A 19,802-nucleotide genomic window follows, 5' to 3' on the forward strand; every position below is an offset into this window, starting at 1 on the left:
CCTAGATTTAGTTCTAAAAGGCATTTAGTGATAAGGATGTCTCAGTCCAGACATAGTATGAATTAATTCAATATCAAAACCAAGTTTCCCTGTGTTTTACTAAATCTTTTAATCTAAATAGTCCACTTCCTTGTCCAAATACAAAGGTAAGTTTTCCAAGTTATCACACTGGCAGCTTTGCAGTGCAATCCATAACAGAGTTACTCCAGTCTAAGCCCATTGAGGTCAATGGGCTTAGACTGGAGTAACTCTGTTCTGGATTGCACTATTAGTTACCTATTTGTTTATTTTAAAATGTGTGAAATAGCATTTTAATGGTTAAATTTTAAATTGTTATTGCAGCCGTAATGCATGATGTGGAAGTCAGAGCTCTTTATACCAGAATCCGAAAGCAGCAAGGTCCAGAAGCAACTGACATTATTGTCTCACCATTCAAAAAAAATATAGGACAGGTTGTATCTTAAAATGTTATAGGGTGGTATTGTATGTACATGATTGACCATAAATTAAGTATTGTTAGTGTTACATTTACGTGATATATAAAAATCAGCTGGATAATTAATATTAATTAATTAATAATAATAACATATATCCAATATATATGGATAATATTATTTAAGACAAATAGACCATTAATGTGGCCATTTCAGAATCACTACATCTTTGTTGAACAAACAGCCCACTTAACTTCACTTATAAGTAGAATACATTCAGAAAGGGGGGCAGCCTCTTATGTTGGAGATCACTATGGGCCCCTCCGCACTGTAGGATTCGACCTTAGTTCGACGTAGGTCCGACCTGGGTACTCCGCACAGCTGTAGCATTCGACTTGTGTCTGACTCTGCTCCCCCCCCACTGTCAAATTTTCGAGCTCGACTGGGAGGTGCAACTTCCTGGTGAACTCGGGTTGCACTCAAGCCGAAGCCGGCAGAGTGCAGAATCTCTCTCGGCTCGACTCTGCCAGCCAGCCAATCACAGTGCAGTATTTCAGCCATGCGCAGAACGGGAGACTCGCAGCGGCGGCAAGAAGTGCACCTTAAAAAAAACCAGTAACAGCAGAGTCGAGTCAGCAACCAATCGGGACACAGCGCAGGGAGGTGGTCCCACCCTCTGAACTCGTCTCCAGAGACACGAGCTCAGCTGCTGTGCGGAGTAACAGAGGAGTTGAGCTCAGGTAACAATTTCCGCAGACACGAGTCAAACCTGAATCGCCTTGTGTGTGCGGAAAGGGCCTATAATTCTCTCACTGAACTTCTGTTCTAGAAAGTATATAAGAAATATGGCTGATAGCCAAGTTGCTACTGGTGATTCTATACAGAACATGATTACAATCCCCAATTTTTTTGTGATGTCAGATCTCACTGGGAATGATTCACAGCTAGAAACTGCATTTCTTGCATTTTAAAATATTTTAATAATTAGGCAAGAACTGTATTTATCTTCACTCAAAGAAAAGGAATCAAGGGAGAGCAAGCATTTATAGTTCAATACTGCTGAGTTGTCAAAGCCACCAGAGGGGAAGTTTAGTTCATCAGTTTACTGGGTTAATTTTTTTTACAATACAAATAGAAAAACTTTGCATAAAATCATATTTCCATAATTTTAGTAGCAAAAAGCTTTTTGTCTGTACTAAAGTCAGATTTCTTCCCATAAAAATTACATTTAGTGAATAGTTGTAAATTTGTTAGCAGATTTCTGTGCATCTTGTCCTTCAGTGTCAGCCTTCACCTACAAGGGTATTCACTGTAGCTGAACAATCTTTCTTCACAATTACATTCACGTTCATATGCAAATTGATGACTAGTTGTAGAATATCTTGATTGAATTTCACCTTAGTCTACAGTATTCTTCACTGTAAATTTTAGATTGTATGATGTATGGATTGCATAGTTAAACAATAGTAAGGTTCAGTTCAAACTTATTTTTACAGGCATAGCAGTATTCTGCACATGCTTAAGTCCTGAAGTCAGATTTTGAAAGGGCAATGAGATGGTCAAGCCATCTGAGAGACTGGAATGTTTATAGTATGGTTCACAAACATCTGAAAAAATAATCAAAATGTGTTTTAAGTCATGAGCAAGATAGATATGATCTTAACATATGTCGGAAATATACTGAAGCATTTTTGTTGTCTGCGTTGGAATGGTCATGTGACTCATCCCTAGCAGCTAAATTAAATTGAATAGTTATAGATCATGGATGAATTGATTAGCCAGTCGTGGTTTTAATAATGCAAATAATATGTTCCTATGCATGTAGACGCTGAAATCATTCCCATGCCATCAAAACAAAAACATAGTAATTAAATACTCCTGGCAAAGGTACATGCTATTACCAATTCTTAATATTTTTTTCAAAAAACAATTCTCTTTCATGTGGGTCATAGTGCCATAAGATAAGAAGTTGATCCTGTTTAATTAGGTAAATACCTGATCATGTCAAATTTTAATAAAGTTGGCAATGTCCAGAGGTTGTGCTTTTATCAATTTGCAGCAGCTCCAAGAGAAACACAAAAGAGATTCCATTATTTCAAAAATATCAACTGAGATTCAACTGAGAGTCATTTTAGCATTAAGCAAATTGGTGCCAAATCTGTTCTGATCTCAACAGCTTTCTCTGAGAAAAGCAGAGAAGCATGTAATGCCTCCCCCACCCCTGTAGCCAACATTACCACAGAGCCACAACAGAAGTACCCAATCCACCAGAATTATCACATGACAACCATCACCCTTACAGAAACAAAGCCATACACATACCAAAACACCCTAACAGGGGGCATGTTTGCCAGCCCTTACACGCTCCAAACAAAGCACCAAACCAATCTATCAAAATTCAGGCAAAGTCCTGTGGCACGGACAGCTAGGCTAACCAAAGCATGACATCTTTCTGAGCAGAGCAAATGTGTGGAAACCCACAGGCCCATCCAGGCTTCAGCAACACCACCAACACACAACCACCAAAAAACAGACAGACAAGACAACACCAGTAAACAAGAACAAGGGAGTGGGGAGGGGGAGAATCAAATCAGCCTGGAACAGAATGGGCTGCTTAGGAATTTTTACTGGTCAGGTACCAAAATTTTTTGAAAGTATCCCAGAATAAAAACCTCTGATTGGCCAAAGAGCAGTGTTGCCTCTATGCTGAAATCCCATTGGCCACTAGCAGATTTCTTCCCCTTTTCCCCTCCTCTCTGCAGAAGTTCTAATTCTGCAAGGAGCTCAGCTCCCGGCAAAAATGCACAGCAACCATTGACTAATGGAGATTCTCCCGCAAGCTCTCTCATTTGCCAATCAGAATGCCTCACAGTTGCTCTGGAAACCAAACACAGGACAGAAGAGGGCAGGGTACAATTCAGCTATGGTCTTCTGCATCAGCATTCAGCAATTCAGGAGGGATGGAGGGTTTTTTTCAGCCCTATAGAGCCAACCAGGAAGCCTACCATAGAGACAGCCAAGGTAAGTTGAGAGAGAGGGGTCAGGGCCAGTTTTTTCAGGGGTTTTTTGGGCTTACCAGAGAGACCAGGCATTAGTAGTAGAAGAAGAAGAAGAAGAAGAAGAAGAAGAAGAAGAAGAAGAAGAAGAAGAAGAAGAAGAAGAAGAAGAAGAAGAAGAAGAAGAAGAAGAAGAAGAAGAAGAGGAGGAGGAGTTTGGATTTATATCCCCCCTTTCTCTCCTGCAGGAGACTCAAAGGGGCTTACAATCTCCTTGCCCTTCCCCCCTCACAACAAACACCCTGTGAGGTAGGTGGGGCTGAGAGAGCTCCGAGAAGCTGTGACTAGCCCAAGGTCACCCAGCTGGCGTGTGTGGGAGTGTACAGGCTAATCTGAATTCCCCAGATAAGCCTCCACAGCTCAGGCGGCAGAGCTGGGAATCAAACCCAGTTCCTCCAGATTAGATAGAAACCCTCCATCCCTCCAGATTAGATACAGATTAGGAGCTCTTAACCTCCTACGCCACTGCAGAATGCAGAAACCCAATATTCAGGTTTCCCAGTATTTGTCTCAGCTTTTCCTGTGGTTTTGGTATTGGGCCAAACTCACCACCACCACTACAAAAACCAATATCCAGTGCTAAAGCAAGAAAGTATAGCAAACTGCTGTATCCTGTGATCTCTTAGCATATTCCAGCCATTCTAAAACAGAAAATATTTTAGGAGGCTTTTTTTCCCAGCGGTTCACAAAATTTCTAAATTCATTCATTGCAAAAATTGAAGCATGGCAGGAGCAGTGGAGAGAGGTTTTTTTCCTCTGATTTTTTCCTGGGCCTCTACTTCTTTAGTAACAAAGAAGGAATCTGATGCATACACATTGTCTCTAATTGATCTCTGTATGCCTTTGAGATCTTTCTTGCATCATCGTTGTATGAAAACCATACAACTATAATTGGCTTAGAACTACAGGTCTCCTATATTAGGCACAGGGGAAAGTCTGTAACTCTTCACTTTCATGTTGGTGTTCCTTGCCTTCTTCCATATCACTCATCCCAATTCTTGTGGTCTGCTTTTTCCTGGGCTGAAAAATCTGTTAGGAATGTCTAGTGGCACAGAGACCACTAAAGTCAATGGAAATAGAAGATAGTAATTCTATGTGTAAGATTTCTGTTTCTGGAAAAGGTCTGTGCAGCATGCATATCATCAGCAGAACAAAAATCATCAGACTTGTGTTGTGGCCTAGAAAATAAAAAAGTTATCTGTGAATCTGCTCTTCTGCCCACTGAAAAAAGTAGCAGAGAGGTCAAGATCCCAGTTTGTTTGTGTAAAGTGCCATCAAGTCACAGCCCACTTCTAGAGACCCAGCAAAGGGCTTTCAAGGGAAGTATGAAAAAGAGGTGGTTTGCCATTGCCTTCCTCTGCAGTCTTCCTTGGAGATTTCCCTTCTAAGTACTTAGCTTCCAAAATCATGTTGTCTTCTCTCCCAGATCCCAGTTTACCAAATCTCAATTAGGAGTTTTGCAGTCCTCCCCACCCCCAAAAGAATTCATTTTGCTGATTGTATTTTCCACTGTGACCACCAGAGGTCAGAAAAGAACTGCTGATCATCCTCTAACTCTAAAATGTAATCTTCTTAAATTCCTTATCTCTTATTTCAATTTATTCTGAATGTATGAGAAATTCTTGAGAATTGCCTATGTTGGCAATTCTATCTCTAGAAGAGGGTTCTATCTGCTTTCTATAATTCATTTTAAGTGTGAATCATATGTGGAGTTTACTTTTGATGCAGATGAACCACAAAAGATTACTGACAGTATATATATATTTTAAAAAGATTAGTTTGTACAACTGAAGGGAAACTAAAGAGCAAGTAACATCTGTTTACAGCTTTGCCGTCTCCAAACCAAACTAGACAAAGAGCAAGAGATCTAATAGATCTTAGTTCTGTAATTTCATGTAAACCCAGTAAGCAGTCACATGATTAACTGAATATAGATCTCTCCCCCAGCTTCTACTAGCTATAGTAGGGGGAACAAGGTGATGTTTGATTGACTGGGTTCTTTAATAGACTTCCCAGTGTTGGGCTTGATGAATGCCTAGTATTCTTTTTACTGCTTATAATGATCCCACCCAGATATTTTTTATTATCCCTCTTACTCTTTTTACTTTGTAGTGATGCCTTTCTACTTCATCAAACATCCTATATAGCAGTTATGTGAGCCATTGGCCAGATTAGTGGTGTTACTTTAAACCAGATGTAGAACCTAAGCCAACAGCTACTTGAGCTGGTGTAAAGGCAGACGACAGCGATTCAAATTCAAAAGGTGGGGTGGAGACTTTCATTCAGGCTGCCACTCAAAAACAACAGCCAATCAGAATGTCGGACACCGGGGATGTTTGTACATGCGCGGATATGCTTGCAGTGTAAATACAGAAGCCCCAGGCTCATGCGAAACATACTGGAGTATTCCCTCCCAAGCAGCCATGCAAAGGGAGAAACTAGACCCAGTATGTATGATTCTGATTGTAACCCAGTATAATCCTGTCATGCGGAAATGGCCAAAGAGTGAGAGAGCCAGACAGATTTATGTTAAAGTTGATTTGGGCTCAAATTGGAAAAAAATGGGCTACATTCACACTAACACATGACTATAAGGCATTTGTCTTCTGGCCATACATTTTATTTTTATTTATTTATTTTATTTATTTATTAAACTTGTATGCCGCCCCATCCTCTAGGGGCTCTGGGCGGTGTACAGCATAAAACATGGTAAAACAAGTCACTAAAATCTTTAAAACAGCGGTAACAAACATTAATAGTAATCCATAAAATAGCTTAAAACTCGTAAAACAGCAAAAAACCATAATACATAATAAAAGGCATCCGACCCCAATTTAAAACCTACCCCCATGGGGGGGGATGGCAGGACCCCTCAATATGAGGGGACCCTGATGTAACTGCCCTAGGGGCAGGGCAGTAAGGGGGCACCATATCAGCAGCTGGACACTCCAAAGGCCCGGTGGAACAACACAGTCTTACAGGCCCTGCGGAACTCACCCAGGTCCCGCAGGGCCCGGACAGCTGGAGGAAGGGTGTTCCACCAGGCCGGGGCCAGTGCCGTAAAGGTCCTGGCCCGCGTGGAGGCCAGCCGCATCATAGAGGGGCCGGGGGCCACCAGTAAGTTGGCTTCTGCAGAGCACAGAGGCCAAGTTGGGACATATGGGGTGATGCGGTCCCGAAGGTACGAGGGTCCCAGGCCGCGCAAAGCCTTAAAGGTCAAAACCCACACCTTGAAGATGATTCGGAATTCAACCGAATTGCAGCTGTCACAACACAGGCTGGATGTGTTCTCTGAAGTCGCCTCCTGTGAGCCGGCGTGCTGCCGCATGTTGGACCAGTTTTAACTTCGAATCAAATGCAAGGGAAGGCCTGCGTAAAGCAAGTTACAATAGTCCAGCCTGGAGGTGACCGTTGCATGGATCACAGTGGCCAGATCCGCCTGGGAGAGGAAGGGAGCCAACCGCCGGGCCTGGCGAAGATGGAAAAATGCAGTCCGGGTTGTATGGGTCCACCTGGGTCTCCATTGAGAGAGACGAATCCAGGTGGACCCCCCAGACTGCGAACAGAGGTCGGCGCCAATGAGACCCTCCCACACCCGGCGGCTGGAAATCCCTAACCTCACCCCCGCGGTTCAGCCAGAGGATCTCCGTCTTCGATGGATTCAGTTGCAACCTGCTCTGCTGCAACCAACCAGCTACCGCCTCCAAACTTTGCTGGATAGCCGCTGGGGTGGCAATCGCTCCCCCCTCCATTAACAGAATAAGCTGAGTGTAATCAGCACATTGAGGACAAATCAGCCCAAAACTCTGCACCCAACTGAGCAAGTGGTCGCATATAGATGTTAAATAATAGCGGGGATAGCAGCGCTCCCTGCGGTACTCCGCACTGAAGCCCGGGCACCTCCGGGAGGCTTCATCCCGCACCACACTTGCTGATCTCCGGTCCCGGAGAAACGAGGCAATCCACTGAAGGACAGTGCCCCTGTACTCGAAGCGGCCAGGCGGTGGGTCAAAAGGTCGTGGATCGACCATATCAAACGCTGCGGTAAGATCTAACAAAACCAGCAGCACCGCATCCGCCCCGGTCGAAGTTGCATACGGAGCGTGTCTGTGATGGCGACAAGAGCGGTCTCCGTCCCATGCCCAGCACGGAAGCCGGACTGAAGGGGTCGAAAGTCGATCGTCATCCAGGGAAACCCTCAAGTTGCTCCAACACCACTCTCTCAATTACCTTCCCCAGAAACGCAAAGATTCGAGACGGGGCGGTAATTGGCCAGATCACCAGGATCTAACGATGGTCTTTTCAAGAGTGGGCGGACCACTGCCTCCTTCAACCCATCCGGAAAGACCCCTTGCTCAAGGGAGCCATTGATGATGTTCAACAGATGGGGTCGTAGCTCCGCCCGGCAAGCTTTTATAAGCCAGGAGGGGCACGGATCCAGAGGACAGGTAGTAGGTCTAACAGCAGCCAAGGCCCTGTCAACAGCGGCTTCGAGAGCAGGGAGAACTGGGCCAAACTTGGGCCCAAGACGGCAAGGGAGCCTCCAGTTCACTAATTGTAGATAACGTGGCGGGAAGGTCCCGGCGGCAACGCGACTTTATCTGCAAAAGCTCATGAGAATGCCTCACAGCTAATAGCCAATCGATGATTTGTAGACCCTTCCGATAAGGAGGTCAAAGACCTAATTATACGAAATAATTGCGCCGGGCGGGAGCTAGCAGACGCAAGAGAGGAGGAGAAGAAAGCCCTCTTCGCCTCCTTCGCTAAGCTATCTCATAGGCCTCTTCATAAACGCCCTATAAGATGTTGGCGCAGCGCCGTCGCGAGATTTCCGCCACACTCGCTCCTAGTCGCTCTAAGCATCCGTTTCATATGGCGCAGCTCCTCCATATACCAAGGCGCCTGCAGAACACGGGGGCGAAGCGGACGCCGGGGAGCAACAAACTCGATGGCATCGGAGAGCCGGGAGTTCCAGTCCTCCACCTGCTCATCGAAAGTGTGCCGGCGGGTTCAGGGTCCCGCAGAGCATTCAGGAAACCAATCGGATCCATAAGTCTCCAGCGGGCGGCATAAATCAGCCCCTCGCCTAGACGGGTTTGGCGTGGCAGGGCCATCCGAACCTTCAAGGCGTAATGGTCAGACCATGGCATTCTATCCGTAGAGGATATGACCATATTAACCCCCAAACCAAAGACCAAATCCAGCGTGTGGCCGGGCCTCATGAGTGGGGCCAGAACTTACCAAGGAGAGGCCTAGTGCCGCCATGGATGACACCAGGTCCGCAGCCACTGTACATGAGGCGGTGTCGGCATGGACATTAAAGTCCCCAGAATAATAAGACTGGGGAACCGCGAATGCCCAGTCCGCCACCACCTCCAGCAGCCGCAGCAGGCTGTCCCCTGGTGCGCTTAGGGCGACCCGGTACACCAGGAGGACCGCCATCCTCTCCACGACCAACCACTCTAGGTCGACACACTCCATGCCGGGCAATCTCTGGGATGGGGGCCGCCCTGAAGGGAATGGAATCACGGATGAACATCGCCACACCTCCCCGGCCCTGTGTTCGTGGCTGGTGGAGGCACGCGAACCCGGGTGGCGTGACTTCGCCTAAGGCGACGGTTTCACCCTCACGCACCCCAGGTTTCAGTGATACAAGCCAGGTCCATCTGTTGGGCTTCGAGATAATCTCGGAGCACAGCGGTTTTATTGTTGATGGACCTGGCATTGATCAGCACCAGCGACGAAGCAGAGTAACCCTGAACTCTGCCACCGTCGTCTCTTGGGATAGGTCGGAGGTCAGAAGGCGAACGAGCATGACCGTATCTTGTTCGTCTTCTATCATATGGCCGCCGCCTACCGCTATATCTACCCCGTCCCATCAATACCGGGATCCCCTGCCCCAAAGTAGGTGCCCCCATTGTTCAGCCGCTCTCCCCAAAACCTATAGCCTCGCTAACTACTACCACACCAAGCAGGCAGACCAACAGGAGGGTCTGTCCCAGGCAGGGCTGAGCAGGCTGGCTGCCTTGGGCTGCTGGTGGAACTCCTGTTGTAGCTGCCAGGCCCCACCCCCTGCAGGTGTTCCCAATGGGGTGGGTGGGGAAGGACTTCCCAGTAACAATTCTTTCTTCCCCTTTTTATATACCTCAAAAGATCAGGGTGAAGACCAGTAACTGAATTGCTAACCAAAATGAGAGCAGAAAAAAGTGGTTTAGATAAACAACTTAGCATAATAAGAATATGAATTAGGAATTCATATTCCAGTCAGTGCAGCCCTTTCCTGATCAGCCCATGCCATGCAGCTGATTCTGAATGTATGGGGGGCCAGGTCTCCCACTTCAGCTTCTGTTTCCCACCACAACTTAGTAGGGCAGGAGGTGGAATGGTGGGTAAATTAGCATTGCTCCGAAATCACAACATCGCTTCCTGAATGAACCTGAAAGTGATACTATTGTGTTGGATTGACATTTTTGTATTTCACTGAAAATCCTAGAGTTACATTGGTGTGATGATGTCACTTCTGAATTCATTCCAGAACTGATGTCATGGCATCAAACTAGCACTCATTAACTTGTCTTCCCCAAGAGCTCCCACTGGTTGTCAGCACTGAGCTGGCAATCCTATGAATATACCGTAACTGATATTGGAAGTGGACTTTGACAATATCCAGTACTCCTGAGGGGGTGGTAGGGTGAGCAAGGTGAACAGGTCAGATCCCTCTGTATACTTCCTATCTTCTGTTCTACTGCAGTCTTTTTGTTTACCCAAAATAAGTCCCAGGAAATACGTTTATCTATAATAAGTCCCAGGAACTTCTTTCCTTTTGACTGATTCTTTCTCTTCCAATTTTTGTGCTCTCTCTCTTTCTCTTTCTCTCCCTCCCCTCACTCCAGCTTCCACGAGGACAAAATGTGCTCTCAGACTCTCTCTATCCTAGGTTTAGACAGAGTACCTATATTGCCTTTTCTATCTCAATATGGATTTCTCAGGCAATAAACCTTATCCATTTTTTTTTCTAAAGCATTAAGCCTTGTGTGGACTTTATTCCAAATGCAACCTCTCCTATCTACTAGCCCACAGTCAGCTCCTGCTACAATTAAGACAGTGGGTTAACCATAGAAAAATGCTCACAGCACAGCTAACACTGGCATAACACATAAACACTAATTATTTAAGAATTGTGCTTAAATCTTAGGATAAACAGGCCTTACTGTTACCATTTCCTCAAATGCAGGAAAGTTTGTTTTTTAATAGTCCATCTCTTATTATCCTTTAGGACTTTATTTCTTCTTCAACAGCCCAATCTTATGGGGGGTTGCAAACAGGCTGATGGCCCTTGTTTCTACATGAATCATGGGGTCCAGAATAATTTTCTGCTAATAGATGGCACTTTTGCTAGTTGAACAGAATTTTCTTCCTTTCTCCCACCTGCTGCAACCCACGGATCTTCTAGTGGACCCTCAGGAATTGCACAAAAGTGAAATTGGTGCTTTGTGGCTGAAAGAGAGAACTGACAAAAATTATCCCTTTCCTTCAGTTAGCAGAAAATTTACACTGTATCCAACCCATTGCTCTGCATTGACCTCTTCAACATACCTAGATCAGTAACTCTTAATCACTTAAAGAAATACCCTTTCAGGGTGGGTGCACTTTCATGTACTTAGAGTACTATTTCAGCTGTAACAGTGAATTGTATCTCCAGTTCACGGGATGAGGGCGGGGGGGAGTGTTTCTGCTTTCAGGAGTTTGGGAATGCTGTTCTAGGCATTGGCAAGCACCAGATATTGCTAGTTTATGTTTAAGAACAGTGGCCTCTGAGACTGGTAACCCTTCCCACTTGCATTTGGGGTATCTGAGGGTGGAATAGTATAAGGGCCTTTTTCACATTGAACAGCATCCTGAACTGAGATGCTGTGTGCTCCCATGCATTTGTGGCTTCTACTTCTAAAGTAATTTCAAATATACATCTGAATAATCCCATCATACTCATGTATCAGGGTTTCCAAACCATCTGAAACTACATAGTGTAAAAAAACAGACAAAAAAAATCCTTGTCTGTCAATCTGGAAAAGTTTTCAGGTTTCTGCTTTCTAAACTGTGGGTTAAAGAAAACTGATTCACAGTTCTTGTGTATTTCTGTAAGTGCACAGGGGGTTTATTAACTTTGAATTTCCTTCTCAGTTAAGTGATGAAACTGATAAAATTGTCATCACCATTTGCTTAACTCCTACTCTTACAGTAATGAATTTTAAAAACACACACATAGAAACCCTAATATAAACGTTTAATGGCCAAGGAGGTCAGCTTGCAGACTGTTCCAAACTGTATATTTAGCACCTAACCTGGACTTAGCAGGTGTAGCTCCAATTTTACAATAAGTGTGTAAAAACACCAACCCACTTCTGTTACTCTGTAAACTTTCTATTTCCATAGCTTTCTATTTCTATAGCTTAGAGGGACTGTTCCATGTCAATAAGGGAAGATTTGAAGTATTAAAGGCAGACACTGAAATCCATCAAAAGAACACAAGAGTTCCAAATGAAGCTGTTTGCTAGTGTCAGAACTGAGGCTTGTATATCTGTTTCCCTCGCCTTGGAGCTCCATGGCTGGTAATGGACTCTTTCTACTGTCTTGGTTCACATGTGGGGGTGGGGATTTGCTGCAACATATTATCAACAGTTTGGCACTCTTTCGCCAGAACTGTCTTCTGCTGTCTTTCTCATGTCTTCAATAAAATCCTTGAACCCATCAGGTGAGTTAGTGTCTGAACGGGGAACCTGACAGCTAGTCAGCAAAATGTTTTGAGAAATGTGCCTGTTGAAACATCACTAGAAATGGATACATTTTCATTTAATGTTATCAAATATAGATATGATTATACATGATTTTTTCCTGAATAAAGGAAGAATCCCCTCTACACCTTTTTCAGTTGCATTTATATCCTTTTTATGCTGCTAAAACAGTCAGTTTTTAAGATTATGTCTGCTTTTATTTTTAAAAGAGCAACATAGCACTTCCCAGTATGTTATAAAGTATCATTAACTACTAAAACTTTTTTTGCTGTTCCTGTCACTTTTTCTATGTCTGCCTTTTCTTGCTAACTGTAAAGACTGATATTAATGGAAAACCCATTAAAAAAACTATTATCCTACAAAGAAAAAGTGAATGTACTCAAGTGTAAAAAGAAGACTTATTGATCAATTTCTAGCTAAACTTGGCTTGTCTGGCACTTTGCAACAGCGAAATGTGTTTTTATTGCATGGCCAGGTAGTTCAGATTTCTGGTCATTTTTGTAAAGGCCCTTTTTATAACATGGATAAAATTTTATCACAGAGCTATGAAAAGGAAATTAGCTTTCATAACTCACATCAAAATTTGAAGAAACTACTTCTATAATTTTTAAAACATTATCAACATTAATGCACCTGTTCTGACAAATTAATGTTTGTCTTTTCTTTTTTTCTAATTAACCAAAAGGTTTCTGATTTTTTTTCCTTTTTCCCAGAAAGAAGAACATTCTTTAGCCATCAGTGAATATTTCCAGAAAAATGAAAAGCCACCATCATCTCAAAATTAACTGCTACTATGTCAGCTGGATAGATTTTGCAGACATTTTATCAGCGCATCCACTCTAGTGAAAGTAAAATTTTCTCCAAGAGTTATCACGTTGGGTTGACTTCCTTTTAATAGCTTTACACTGTATTTTTGTGAAAGTTTGGTTTCTGGGTAATACTTTTGATTGTACTGGAAATGCTAGCTAAGGGTGAAGCATTACTATGCTGAAAAAAAAAGAATAAGTGAGATTGCATTCTCCATGTTGGTTTGCAAGCTACATGAACTAGATGTACAATTAAATTACCATGCCAAGGGAAGAGCTATATAATGCTAAATGGTTTTTGGTGCCCCTTAAATTATATATTATAGTTTAAATTAGAAACACTGCTATGTATTTTGAGTTTCATTACAGTATGGATCTTAGAAAATAATTAATAAATATCCTCCTGGTTAGAATTTTGTTTTAACTTACCAAATATTAAAGGTGTTTTTGATATTCCTGGTCTTTGTGCTTTGTAGTAAAATATGCTTACCAAAGTTACATACATCCAATGCTCCATGTGTATGCTGATTTTCTTATGGATTTCGTGTGCACAAAGAAGGCAACATTAAATTCAGATAATAGAAACTGTCCAAGCCAAGTAATTTGTTTTCTCTGAAATTGATGGGAAAATATATTCTGGATGGAAAAAGTTCCCATACATGTCTGAGTTCATGTTCCTAAACTAGAAAGTTTCCAGAAATACTTCCAACTAGGGATGGACCCCCCACAAAAAAAGTAAAATTCAGTTTCTATTCTAATGACCTGAATTTTTTCTAGAAACCCAGATATCCTGAATCCCCATATCAGTAATATCCTGATCCCCCCGCCCTCAAAAATGCAGGTAAATTAGACCTGAGTCTGAATTTTACCTACATCTTCCCCTCCTCATCTTCCCCTCTGATCACTTACCTTGAGTCCAGCAGTGGCTGCCTCCGAGTCCCACTTGTATTCTAAGGGTGGCAGCAGTGTCTTGTACAGAGCTGCACATTGGGTTCAGCTAGGCCAAGCCCAGCTTGCAGCTCTGCACTGGCCACTGCCTTCAAGCTCCATGTGGAGCCTGTAAGTGGCTGATCTGGAGTTCTGCTTCAGCCTGCATGGCTATCTGGTAAGTGAGGGAAAGGGGATTCCCCCGGTCTTTTTAGTTGCAGTGGAGCCAAAGTGTCCCGAATCATGCCAAAAAAATTGAGCACAATACAGGATCCACTTTTTAGCTCCCATTAAACTTCCACCATTTGTTTTGGGAGGAATGCCCTCCCGCACAAATACCAATAAGTTACTTTTCAGGAGAGGTTGATTTAGCTTTCCAAAGGCTCGTCCCTAATGGTGACATTTTATAATACTGTATTATTAGAACTTTAAGACACAGTTCATGGGTCAGATAAGTATTCTTTTCATTACACATTTATTATCTTTCTTAAAAAATTGTTTGAGAACTCAAATTTTAAAAAGTATGGATTCCAGTTTAATGGACTGAAAAATAGGGAATCTATTGGCCATGCTGACAGAGGCTGATGGGAATTGTAGTTCCTGAACATCTGGAGAGCCGCAGGTTCCCTACCCCTGGGCTAAATGGTCTCTCTATTGGATGAACATGTTTAATGACACCTTGTACAGCAATAAGGGAAAATAACTTAAAGGTGTTCTATCAATAGTATCTCACACCTCTAAAGTTAGCTAAAATGCATAATGGATACTCACCCAAATGAAGTGTAAGAGCAAAATGAGGTCCTTTCTACACTCCTGGTGGTCCTGTAAGAGAACAAAAACTTTTTGGAGGAAAATACACAAATACAGAACATTTTTTAAAATACACTTTAAGATTGAATCCAAAACTTATTTGTTAAGTACGTTATTTGGTGATACCAAATTTACATCAGAACATAATTGCCTTATGTTCTATCTCACCTCAGCTGCAAAGATACTACTAGCAAGATACTGGAAATCAACAGAAATTCCATCATTGGAACAATGAATTCATAAAGTTCAAGAATTCAATATGATGGATAGACTATCTCACATGTTAAAGAATGAAGCTTCTGTAATTTATAATGTAACTTGGAAACCTTGGTTATCATATATAACTCTATGATACAACATAAATATTAGATAATGAAATCGATTTAAGTTACAGGATTTGGGTTAATACATAATTATTTGCCAGTATTTATCTGTTTAGATGTAAAAAGATCTGATGATTGGGGGAGAAGTCGGTATAATAATATACTTTTACAACTTTTCAAGATTTTCCACACACTCCTAAAATATTTTCTTTTTATTATCCTTTTCTTTTTCTCTTTCTGTGTTTTATTTCCTTCTCTTTCTTGAACATTATAATCACTAACTTCCTTTCTTCTGGACCTATATTGTAATGTAATGCTTGCAATTATTTTAATTTTGTTATTATAATAAATCTACTAAATAAAAAAACAGTTCTGCTAATAGTATTTGCTCAGTGTCAGAATAAAATAAAACATTCCACATCTAAATATTCCACATTGACTTCTATAGTTGGAACAAAATCCAGTTCTAGGTAATTTCAAGGAACTTACTTAATCATAAAAATAAAATACAACAACCGAATAGAATTTAATATTCTAACAAATTAACATATAAACCTAATACCACTTTGAGAGCGAGCCTTCTATCTTCTTTTGTCCCATCTAGCATTCCATTTTTAAATTATTTCACTAACACCTATTAATATATATGTATATCAATTTAACAAATACTTATAACCTTAACTATTAACATATTTACGTTATTGATTCAGCCCCATACTGAAAAAATGCTTTCCCAGAAAGTCAAAATCTGAGTTTTATGAGAAGTGGGAATATTTTCCCTACTACTAAAGAAAGGCAAACATTATATAGCCAGAAGAGTGGTTGTCTAATTAGGGCACATTAATTTTTCAATACTCTGTTATAATTCTTGAAAACTCTGCTCACCATAAAATAGCAGTATTTGTCCAATTAGTCTGAAATTTTGCACAGAGAAACCACCTGGATAGAAATGTGATATTTTCAAAGTTTGGGGACCACTAAAGCAAGTTACACTTTTCTTGCTCCATTAATGACAGAACAGCTTAGAATGTGAGTTATGGACATTATGGGGGAAGACCCATGTGAGCATATGTGATGTGAAAGACCTCTGCCCAAGGCTTTGCAGGTCTGCTGACAATCAATGAATATAACACTAACCTTGATAAACTAGTGGTCTGACAATAAGTCAGTACCATGTGTTCCACAAAATTGCTTTTATCTTGAAGGTGCTGAAAATCCATAATTGATTTTTTTTGGCAAAAAAAGTTCTTCAGTATCTCATATAGCCAGTTTACATTTTGCAAAAAAAATCATGAATATTCTAAATGTCCTTACCTCATTGATTTGGTGAAAACTCATTATATATTCCAAATCAGGTAGTTTTGAAGTTCCTATGTGAATTATTCATTGAACTAATAGCAAGTTACATGTATATGCCCATTTGGTAATCCTCTGTGGAATGGGAAATGGAAACTACTTTCCAAGGCAGAAATGGAGGAGGCAACTTAAGCTGCAGAAATGCATCCATATCGGGAGAGTGATGCTGGGAGAGAATTCTGTAATAATGCAGCTAAACAATACATTAAAATGCATCCAAAATCAAGGCATAGTATACCAATTAAGGAAACAGATATACTAGGTTCATTTTCAGTTCATAGAAAATATATTCTGTCTGAATAAATGTTTGGGTTCATATTTTGCTTCAAAATTTTCCTTGATATTTATGTGTTTTAATGTGCCTTATTCTTTAATTGTAGAAATATGCTGACAAATGTTTATCATGGACACTGTTATTTTCACCTCATAGGAAGCACCAAAAAATGCATCTTGAACACTTTTAGTGACATGTACATGTAGTCGTTTCTTCCCAAGTAAGAGTAAATGGGTTTGCAGACTTAAACTCCATAGCTGAACAGTATTACATTCTGTGTAAGTATCATATTATGTAAGTTTTTTTGGGAAAAGTAGTGAATATAAATTACACTTTTAGTAGAAAAATATCTTCTGCCTAAAGTTGGAATTCCTAATAATTAAAATTTGTATCTTGGCTTCTTAGAGGATAATGGACACGTGTTTAGTTTCCATATTCCAGCAACTGAAAATAACCTGTGACTGCAGTTATGCAAGCTGCTTGTGTTAGACTGTACTCTTCTTTTTCCAAGGAAGCAAGGGGATGCAGACATGTGTAGCCTTTATATACATAAACACACCCCCAACCACTTGAATCCCAAGTGGTGGGATTCAGATACTTTAACAACCTGTTATGATGGTGGGATTCAAATAATTTAACAACTGGTTGTTTACAAGCACCATTTTAAAAACCGGTTCTGCCAAATTGGTGTGAACCTGCTGAATCCCACCACTGCCCCCAACCCTGCTTTGAAAATATAAAGTATGTGGCTATACAGACACAATCTGGTGGATGATGTGTCTCTAGAAGATATGAGTGAGACAGAGATAAAGAGGAAACATTGCATAGAACTAGACTTGAAAATAGGTAGCAAAAAGAAGAGCAAGAAAAGAAGGTATATAAAAAGTAGTACACTGAGATTGGGGAATGTAATACACTAACTCAATTATCAGAGAATAAAACAGTCAACAAGTAGTTACAGTAGAAGATGTTCTATTAAACTAGTTGCATTCACCCAGATGATGTTGTGGGTGTCTCCCCTCCCTATCACCCTTGCAAGGCAGACCTTCACCCTGATGAACTATTCACAGAGTAAAGAACATGCTGAATTTAATGGCAAACAGCAGGCAGAATTTAGAACATAAGAACATAAGAACATAAGAACAAGCCAGCTGGATCAGACCCGAGTCCATCTAATCCAGCTCTCTGCTACTCGCAGTGGCCCACCAGGTGCCTTTGGGAGCTCACATGCAGGATTTGAAAGCAATGGCCTTCTGTGTCTGTTGCTCCCAAGCACCTGTACTGTTAAGGCATTTGCAATCTCAGATCAAAGAGGATCAAGATGGGTAGCCATTAATCGACTTCTCCATAAATCTATCCAAGCCCCTTTTAAAGCTATCCAGGTTAGTGGCCATCACCACCTCCTGTGGCAGCATATTCCAAACACCAATCACACGTTGTGTGAAGAAGTGTTTCCTTTTATTAGTCCTAATTCTTCCCCCCAGCATTTTCAATGTATGCCCCCTGGTTCTAGTATTGTGAGAAAGAGAAAAATTTCTCTCTGTCAACATTTTCTACCCCATGCATAATTTTATAGACCAATCATATTTAATGGCAAACAGTTTACAACACTCTCACACACTTCTCATTCCTCCCCTGTGTCTCTTTTATCCCTCCCAAAAGGGTTCCTCCCCCTAGGGGCTCCTTATTCCAGACTATTAGTAGTTGGCAGACTGTCTGTCGAGCCCTGTCAGCTTGGGATTGGCTCCTCAGGACCCTTATCCCTGATTGTAGCCTGGTCTGGGCCGTGCCAGTCCCTACACTGTGGAAATGCTGAGGCCTGTTGATTGCAGCTTGGTTGGGGCTGCGCTATCCCCATCCTTCTCAGTGGAACAACTGAGGCCTACACCTGTGGCCCAGGTAATCTAGCCAGTTCCCTGAAGCTTCTCCTGACTTCCAGCTTCCAGGAGATTTCTGTGTCCTGCTGGTAAGTCTGGAGGTGGAGTTTCCAGTTGTGGGGTGTCCTGCAGTCTCTGGGCAACTGTTCAGGCAAGGGTGGGGGTGGAGAAGACTGCTGGATGATAGGAGGCAGCCACATCCCTTGACAGTAGTCCAAAGAAAACCCACCAATCTCTGTGTGTGTTGTTCTGTTATGAATGGTTATCCAGTCAGGGACTTGATTATGTTATGGGGAAGCCTATATTGGAAGAGATGCTTTTGCAGGATTGGCTGTCCTGCAAATGCTTATTCATTTTAGTCTGGCTATGTGGAGATTGAAATTATACCTTCATCCTGTACTTGAATCGTTCTCTTGAAAGGGTGATTCGGTGTGGTACAGTAATTAGTGTTGGATATGGATGAGAGTCCTGGGTTCAAAACCACTCTCAGCCATGAAGCTAGTTGGGTGACCTTGGACCAATCTCTCTTGCAGCCCAATCAATCTCATACAGTTGATGTGAGTATAGCTTGGTGGAAGGGAAAATGGTGTATATGGCACTGAGCTCTTTGGAGGAAGATCAAGCTCACAGTATAACAGGGAAAAAGATATTTATGGTGATATTGGGTGAGTTACACCATAAAGATTTTGTCAGTGGTTAATGCATATGGATATTACTTGACCAATACATCAAGAACTTTTGTGTCACAATGGGAATAATTAGATAATTTTTAAAATTCTGAGCAATTTGTTTAAAAATTTTAGGCCAAGCTCAAGATCAAAGTTCCTACCAACTTTTGTTCTGGAATATAGTAGATGCAAATCCCATGAAGACTGCAAAGTTTTCATGCACCTGTAAACATACACATCAAAATACAGTACTTTCTAACCTACCTTAGCTAATTCCAGAGAGGTTGAAGTCTAGTGCCAGGGACAGGAGCCTCTATCAATACCAACAGCATTGATAGCATACACCAGTAGCCTCAGCATATAAAAACTGCATATTGAAGAAGAAGAGTTTGGATTTATATCCCCCCCTTTCTCTCCTGTAGGAGACTCAAAGGGGTTTACAATCTCCTTGCCCTTCCCCCCTCAACAAACACCCTGTG

At 41.8% G+C, this 19,802-nt stretch overlaps 1 protein-coding gene across 1 annotated transcript in view; it reads left to right on the plus strand.

The window, feature by feature from the left end:
- The window catches only part of DCDC1 (doublecortin domain containing 1), a 362,770-nt gene extending 349,254 nt beyond the window's left edge, over window positions 1-13,516 (plus strand). The window contains exons 38-39 of the mRNA XM_048484584.1: window positions 343-452; window positions 12,996-13,516. Of these exons, the coding sequence (XP_048340541.1) occupies window positions 343-452; window positions 12,996-13,067 (182 nt within the window). The 3' untranslated portion in view covers window positions 13,068-13,516. The remainder of the gene's footprint in view (window positions 1-342; window positions 453-12,995) is intronic.
- The last annotated feature ends 6,286 nt before the right edge of the window (window positions 13,517-19,802 follow it).

The sequence above is a fragment of the Sphaerodactylus townsendi genome, linkage group LG02 (assembly GCF_021028975.2).
Source record: "Sphaerodactylus townsendi isolate TG3544 linkage group LG02, MPM_Stown_v2.3, whole genome shotgun sequence".
NCBI classification, from domain to species: Eukaryota; Metazoa; Chordata; class Lepidosauria; order Squamata; family Sphaerodactylidae; genus Sphaerodactylus; species Sphaerodactylus townsendi.